Source organism: Lactuca serriola, chromosome 4 (assembly GCF_051521515.1).
Source record: "Lactuca serriola cultivar US96UC23 chromosome 4, Lser_US96UC23_V15, whole genome shotgun sequence".
Taxonomy (NCBI): Eukaryota; Viridiplantae; Streptophyta; class Magnoliopsida; order Asterales; family Asteraceae; genus Lactuca; species Lactuca serriola.
Window position 1 is genome coordinate 58197965 of NC_136411.1, and position 8461 is coordinate 58206425.

General features: G+C 31.4%; 2 protein-coding genes across 3 annotated transcripts; one reads left to right on the top strand and one right to left on the bottom strand.

Annotated features, from left to right (window-relative positions):
- The first annotated feature begins 1367 nt into the window (after positions 1-1367).
- Positions 1368-5530, top strand: LOC145101653 (MADS-box protein SOC1-like). 2 transcript variants are annotated; one of them, XM_079038898.1, is made up of 8 exons: positions 1368-1518; positions 1739-1941; positions 3870-3951; positions 4212-4279; positions 4423-4522; positions 4638-4679; positions 4906-4947; positions 5238-5530. In XM_079038898.1, exons 2-8 carry the CDS (start codon positions 1760-1762, stop codon positions 5376-5378), a joined length of 657 nt encoding a protein of 218 aa, XP_078895024.1. In that variant the 5' UTR covers positions 1368-1518; positions 1739-1759; the 3' UTR covers positions 5379-5530. The 2 variants fall into 2 exon arrangements, with proteins under 2 accessions (XP_078895024.1, XP_078895025.1); XM_079038899.1 differs by having other exon boundaries at positions 1376-1531.
- A 158-nt stretch (positions 5531-5688) lies between these two features.
- Positions 5689-7950, bottom strand: LOC145101652 (putative fructokinase-7). Its single transcript, XM_079038897.1, has 6 exons — positions 7294-7950; positions 6804-7213; positions 6518-6715; positions 6301-6441; positions 6098-6214; positions 5689-6005 (listed from the first exon to the last, which is right to left on the bottom strand). The coding sequence occupies exons 1-6, from the start codon at positions 7421-7423 to the stop codon at positions 5868-5870; spliced, it is 1134 nt and encodes a 377-aa protein (XP_078895023.1). The 5' UTR covers positions 7424-7950; the 3' UTR covers positions 5689-5867.
- Between the last annotated feature and the right edge of the window lie 511 nt (positions 7951-8461).

Consider the following 8461-nt stretch of genomic DNA (forward strand, 5'->3'; position numbering starts at 1 on the left):
GTGCTTGGTGGCGGCTTATGATAATTGATAATGATGGTGGTGGTAGTAGTAGTTTTTAGGGTTTGACTTCTCGAAATATGTGAATTACTATATAATGAATTGTATTAAGTTGTGAACTTTGTGTATTAAACTGATAATGGACTTAATTGAGTTGAGTATTTTATATAAGCTTTGTGTTAAAATATGAATGAATATATGCATAAAAATATTAAGCCGTGTATTAGTTAATTATTATAGTTATTAAATTGTAAACATTATATTTTAAACTGTGAATATTTCTTATACACGATATATTTTTTAAAGAAATCTACAATTTAAAAAAAAAATGAATTTTTAAAGATATAATTCTATTTTTTTTTACTAAAACTTTGTATATTTTTGTTGGAAAAATAAAAAGTATTTCCAAAAAATTAGGAGCTATAATGTTTGTTCTATTAAGTTGTGAATATGACCAGAAAACTCCTAGTGAATTTAATGTTAGTCCGGCGATGATCCGACGAAGGTCCGACGGTGATCCGATGACAAGTGAAAAGTACTTTATAAATAAGGGATGACAAGTGGCAAGCAGTTTGTAAATGTTGGATTTTTACAAAATGTCATTAATTAAAGCATTTAAAAAAAATGGTTCTTAAGGTTTTTAATCTTTTTAGGTTTTAATTTGAATTTCTCTCTCTTTTTATATATATATATATATATATATATATATATATATATATATATATATATATATATATATATATATATATATATATATATTTCCTTTTGGTGATATGTAATTATGAACTTGTTGATAAATAAATATTAACATTTTATGATCTATTTTATGTTAATTTGTTCAATTTTACATTACAAAAACATGTTATCGTGAATTCCATTGGGCAATCCCAAACTTAGCAGAATAAGTTCATATATCAAAATAAGCATATAAGTATTTAGAAAAAGTAGTTCATACGAACTGGCATCTAGATTTCGTAGGGTTAGTGGTCCTTTTCTTAAAAGCCAGAAAAACTATATTTATCTTAAAATATGAAATAATCTTTTGTGGTGTTTTAGTGAATAGATCTTTAATAAATTAACCCAAATGAAATATGCCAGTTATAAGATGTGTTTGATGATTAGGACTGTACTCCATCATTATAATTAAAAAGGTTAGGGCCTCTATGCATCATATACAAATGGGGAAGGTGGTTAAAATAAGGTAGTTTACTTTTTTATGTTGTTTTATTGACTTGATCAATCATACATAACGTGTTGGAACTTGTAAATAATGCATTACAACTTGTTCATCCGGATTGTGTTTTCCAAGTGTAGAAATAGGTGTTTAGCATTAAATCGGGTGAGTTTTATTTTCCAATCCTCTTTCTTTTTAAAGAGTACTACTTGAGAGAGAAACCAATCAATCAGCTCCAACTTACCTATGTAAATAGCCATTTTAAGGCCTACCACTCCTCCCCCAATCACACTCTACTTCCAGATACCCTCTACAAGTTCTCTCTCTTTCAAGAACACCAATCTGGGGTTTGCTTCTCTAGTAACTTCTTTTTCTTTCTTGATATATAGGAGTATCTCCTTATAGAAATACCCATATTTAGCAACAAAGTTTCCACCTTTTTTGCTCTCTTGCAACCTTCAGAACCTTTGCTTTTCGCTTCACGAAATTGATTAAGCTTCTCAGATTTTGTTATTGATGGATCTTGATCTGCTTAATTAATACGGGCTCCTTTTCTTGAAATATTAGGTCGATTTCAAGAAACCAAAGATGGTGAGAGGAAAGACCCAGATGAGGAGGATAGAAAACGCTACAAGTAGGCAAGTGACTTTCTCCAAAAGGAGAAATGGTCTATTGAAGAAAGCTTTTGAGCTTTCTGTGCTTTGTGATGCTGAAGTTGCTTTGATTATCTTCTCTCCAAGAGGCAAGCTCTGTGAATTCGCAAGCTCAAGGTGTCATCTTTTTCGCTTATTTCTGATTCTTGATTGATTTAAAACTTTTTTTCTGATTTCTTTCATGCATATATCTATACATACATACATATAATATACACAGATATATGTGGTATATATGTATATATGTTTTATATGTGCTTTTTAACTTCTTTATAGTATAGGTCTAGGTTATTTATAACCTTAGGGTTTCTCTCTTCTTCTCCTCCTTTAACTCACACTAGAATAACACAGAAACACATAAATATTTAGATCTAAAACTTGGTTCAATTTATCACTTTTAGGGTTACGAATAGGAATCTTTATGGTGTAAACATATTGGAGTTCTTCGTGACTTAACGTGAACAGTTAATAATATTTTAAGATCAGTTAGGGCGAAAGACACTGTATATAGTCGACCCCCATTTCTCTCTCTATCTTTCCTTCACTGCAATTAAATCTTGTTCAAAGGGTTTTTAATTCGAATCCACTCCGACTAAACTTCTTTTTGAGAAGCTATTTTGGAATTAAAATGGTTTTTTTTTTAGATGTTAGTCAATAAATTATTAAAAACATCTGACAAATTTTCACTTGTTCCTTGTGGGGATTCTTGTTTTTTCATGACATTTTGTGAATAACTCAATTAAGAAAGATCTACAACTACTATTTGCCAGGCATGTTTCAATCAGATTATAACATGAAGTGGTTTGTTTCATATATTCCAACTTCTTTTCAACGCAGAAAGTGATCAGCTTTTGCTTTTCTTCTGATTTTTACCATAGAAAGAATCAACTTCTAAATATATATGATTATAGTACAACATATATTATATTGTTAATTAATGTACTAACTAAGTTAGATCTAAAATATTATTAAATTGCATGTTAAATTAAGATTAACAACTTTTAATTGTTAAAATTCTTCTTGCACCAAATCCAATATTTCATAATTATATCATAGTAGCAAAATAATGAAATTTAGTTTGAAATTTGACAAATAAAAGACACTTCAGTTGATCCAGACTAGTAATTTTTTTATAGAAACAAAATAGATATTTTTCTCTGTTGAAGAAAATTCTTCTCACTGTTTGAAGATGAATTAATTCCAGATATCTTCCAACATAAAATAGATGCATTTGTAGATCTATAATGTGCCAATTTTAAAAGACACTTGAGTTGACTAAGTTGTATTTTTTTTTTTACAATTTATATTTGAATGGAGTGAATAATCGAATGTGCTTGTTAATTCTTTAATAAAATTCTATGAGTTGTATTGTTATTGTAAAATTACAATCGCTATGTATTTATCAAGCAATTTGTGAAATATAACAACGTTTTCTCCATCAAATTGCTTCTCTCCTGTTATCTTCAATTGACCATTAGTTTATAATTAATTACTTTATTCTCATTGATATAAATAAAACTGAACAAATTCGTTATGTTTTATATAAATCTTAGCATGAAATAACATTATTTTTCCAAAACTAGAGGTCGTAAGCAAAAGATTAGGTCTTAGTAACAACTAATAGTTAGTCACTAACATGCAGACCATTCCACCCATACTGATACAACATAGAATCATAGATGATGGGTGTTAGTTAGAACTATATGGCAATATTCATCTAATTAATGTATGGTTTAACTAAATTATGTTACTATCACTTAAATGTTCAAATATGACTTGTTAATAATAAAAGTTGTACTTAAATCAATGTATTCTATATTTCTATTGTCAATCGAAGAATTTCTGTCGAGTAATTAAAATTTGACCTTAACAATGAACTATTTTGTCGCCCTTTTGAGTCGTTATTTACATAACCTTCAATAAGTGATGTAACACTATATGTATCTATATCTACGACATAATTTTAATATATTTTCCATCTATTTGTTAATAATAGAGAAAATGTTGTCATTAACATCTAATGTTCGTGTTTGTAATTTTTTCAGCATGGATGACACTATCGAACGTTACAGGAATCACGTAAAAGAAGTTCAAACTGAGAATTCTTCGAGTGTAGAAGATGCTCAGGTTCAAATCTGTCTCCATATATAGACATGTCTTCTTTCCTATGCATCGTGTTCTTGGTCTTTCAACCCTAAACCCTTAAATTCTGTCACAAAATTAAAATTCAGTCATATGCTATGAACTTTTTGAACAAAATTGGATTGAAAATGTTGTTTTGCTTTGAATTAAATCGACTATAACTACAAAAACAACAATGTTTTTAAAATTCCAAAGTCATAGTTGACTTTTTGGAAGTGTTACTTATTGTCCTCAATTGTGTTCAGTGGCAACATTTGAAGAATGAAACAGAAATTATGGCAAAGAAGATAGAACTCCTGGAAATAACTAAAAGGTTAGAATTTCATGTTCTGAATATGTTAATTGAGCTTTAAATCGCCACACATGTAGTTATGAAACTAAGATTAATTAATTGTTGGTTCTAAATTAAAGCTACAATAAAACCATCGATCCTAACATCTTAAAACTTTATTACAGGAAACTTTTGGGAGAAGGTCTGGGATCAAGCACCATTGATGAACTACAAAAGCTTGAGCAACAGCTAGAGAGGAGTGTATCCATCATTCGTGCTCGAAAGGTTGACTTTTAATTATCACACAAAAGAATAAGAAGTTGACTCTAAAAAACTAATTTTGTTTCAACTGAGCTTGAAATTCTTTGATTTATTTTGACTTTAATTGTTGGTGTTTCAGATGCAAGTATATAATGAACAAATTCAGGAACTCCAAGCAAAGGTACATTAATACATAAATACGAGTTGATCATTTACTTTTAGTAACATTACACTTTCATACTCAATAAATCACAATTCTATATTTTCGTTTTCTTTCACCTTATTAAATTCTTCTAAACCTATTTGCATCATTTTAACTCATCTAATTAGCAAGACATCCCACAAACATATAAATTATATTTCTAGAACTCTCATCATATACACCATTTACTTCTAAAAAATTTCAGGAGCAATTGTTAGCTTCTCAAAATGCAATGCTAAATTCAAAGGTAAGGTTATTCTATTCGTTACTCTTTATGGTGTAACTCACATTCAAAAAAAATGGCAAACCATACCATCTAAGGGGTCCATGTAAACGACCCTAGGGGAAGTCAATTAATACTATCAGTATTTTAGTTCAGCTAGGGTTTGAACCCTAGACCTTATGTGTGGAATTCTGCATCTCAACCACTAGGATCCCAGGGGACTATTATTATACGATTTATAGTCATATGTATAAATTAATAAATTATAGATGAAAATTGAAAACAACATAAATGAACTCGAATCTCTCTTTCAGTGTCTAGTCCAAACTCAGGAAAGGATTGACGAACAACGAGCCATGTTGCAAATGATTGAATGTGGAGAAAGTTCCGATGTCGAAACAGAATTGTTTATTGGATTACCCGAAAAAAGGATGAAGCTTGATAGACAAAAATGATGGTTAAAATATCTATAAAGCAACACATTTATATATCTATAAAGATGTTATTTGTGTAAGTTATCAAAAATCTATGTTTTGCCATTGACTTGCGAGAAAATGTTCATGGAGAACCGAATGGAATTTTGGTTCTTGTACATATGAACACATAATATTGATCGCATCATTGATCTTTCATGTCATCTTGGTTGGTTGCATCCTTTGATGGATTTTATGAAGTATAATGACTTTGGCATCATGTTCTTTATTAATCCTTTTCTACAAATATTTCTCTAAGTTATAAATCTCATTTTGATTGCTGAAAATTGTTATGTTTACGATTGACACACACGTGTTACATATACAATACTTACATAGACAAAAGTAAGAAAAATAATGAGACAAATTTCGGTTTTTTGTTCATGTTTTTTCTCTTAGCATATTCTACCTTGTAGAAGACACTTTAATAACCATTTCTTCTAATTTCAAACCAAAAAAAAATGATACGAGTTATTTAGATTCTGATTCCTCCAACTTGTTATGAACAGCTTCCTTTGAAGGCAATGATGGAATCGCTCCTCTCTCTGTAACTGTAATGGCCCCACAAACATTTGCAAACCTCAATGCATCTCTCAGCTTCTTTTCATCCTAAAATGGGGGCATGACATAAATCTTTTAAAAATCAATATATTCAGAAAATGATTTTTTCTTTTTCAGCCAATTTTTTAAAAATGTTTAACCTTGAATAATTGAGTATTTGCAGCCAAATTGAGAAGGAGTCCCCCAACAAAAGCATCACCTGCACCCGTTGTATCAACACACTTCACCTTAACACCACCAACTTTCCCATGAAAATCCTAAAAAAGAAACATACAAATTGATGTAATGATATCATTTAAGATAATCCAACAATGGAAAATCATGTTAAATTGACAAAAATAACCTTGGTGTAGTATCTACAGCCATTAGGACCTTCAGTGACAATCAACAACTTAAGATTTGGGTGAAAAAGCTTGGTCAAGACAACTTTGTCATCATAGGGATCATCACCTCCAGTCAAGAACACAATTTCATCTTCACTAATCTGTAATTTCCCAAAAATTCAAAAACCCATTAAAGTTTTAAGTCAAAAAAAGTCAACCCACTATGAAATTTTGCACCTTGATAACATCTGCTTCATCCCAAATGCTCATGATGCCTTTTCGAGCAGCTTCAGGTGATGGCCATAATGGTAGTCTCAAATTAGGATCATATGAAAGAATGCATCCTGCTTTTTTAGCAATTTTCATTGCAGCTAAGTGAGCTGATTTGCATGGATCTTCAATTAAACTAATGGATCCGTAGTGAAAGATTGTTGACTGGTCAAATAACAAAAATTGGCCACAATTTAATCTTTCAAAACATGCAGCCATAAAAAATGGATGACGAAATGCTGATTGAATGTACCTTTTTGATCAAATCTGTATCAAGTTCTGCCTCTGTGAGAAGCATATCAGCACTTGGATGGCGGAAGAACATGAACTCACGCTCTCCATCGGATCTTAGGGTTACAAATGCCAATGCGGTTCTTGCTTGTTTGTCAAATCTCATTCCTGTGTTATCGACATTGTTTTCTTTGAGGATGTTAGCCAACATGTGACCAAATTCATCGTCCCCAACCTTGCCAAGAAAACCTGCAGATCCTCCCAATTTTGATACACAAACTGCAACATTCGCCGGAGCACCGCCGGGAGCTTTCTTGAATCCCGGAGCCTCCGCCAGTGAAACACCGGAGACTGTGGGCACAAAATCGATCAAAAGTTCTCCGAAGCACACCACCTGTGGATTCTTTTTTCTTTTGCTTCCATCCTCCGAACCTACATTGTTGGAATTCAACAACGCAATTGATTATGATAGGCAAAGAGAATAGTGGATTGGGAAATTTGGGATGACTTACTTGAGCTCACTAATAAATCTTTAGCGCTCTTTACACGCTTGAAGTCACCCATTGCGGATCGATTGGAGATGGTTGGAAGACAATAGCCCGTTTTGTTGGTGCTGGAAGATTTGGTGTTCGTTTGATCCATTTTTACAGAGAGATTAATGGGAAGGAGAAGAATCGATTAAGAATTATGTTAATGTGGTTTGTTTTGGTGTTTGTATGTACTGTCGATTTCGAAAGTGATAAAGAACCCATAAAAATTCTTCTCCAAAATTCCCAAAAAGACAAATGAAATTGGTGGGGTTTGTTGATTCTCTGATTCCTGTTATGGTTGAATAGGTAGAGGATGGTTGATGAATTGTCCAGAATCAACCGATGGTCCAATTTCATCACTAAATTTAGTGATATCCAACTAAATCGATCATCCCATTCCACCTTAATCAAATTCCGTATTGTGCGCTCGATCTCCGTGCCCTCCGTCATCGTCGGCAGGTGGAAGATCCTCCAATCCACCACCTCCTGTTAAAGGGGATATATTTTGGGTTTAAACTTGCTTTATTGAGTATGCATCATTATCAACGATTTTGTTGGGTTTCAAATCCACTGCGGTTGAAATAGGGTCTTGAATCCACCCAAAAAAGCTTCGTTACAAGCGAAGGTGTGGAATTTGCCAAAAACAAGTTTGAAACTAATAAACGACATTTCTATTTTCTGCTCACTGACATTTCTATTTAATCAACATAAAACATCAAATTAAAACAAAGGAAGGATGAGAAAATATTAATAATCCAAAATTATGTACAACTTTTTTTTAAAAAAAACTTATAGTTAACCCGAAATACCCGGACCGGCTTAATACCAAATTACCCGTAATCGATTATCCGGGTTTTTATTTAGTTCGGTTATACCTGATCTACCCAACTAAAATACCCGAAACTTGAAAGTTATACCTGATCAACAACTTATATTTTCCTACAAAGATTTTCTCTTATTATCTATATACGATGTTCTAAAGGTCTAAGTCATAGAAATAGTTTTTGTTTTTTTTACTTTACAAAATTATAGGAATAGTCTTTATATAATAATAAAACTACAAAACTAAACTTTATAGAATAATAGGAAATAAAAACTGCATAGTGGTTCTATTTTACAAAATTACTCTTGTTTAATAGTATAAAACAAA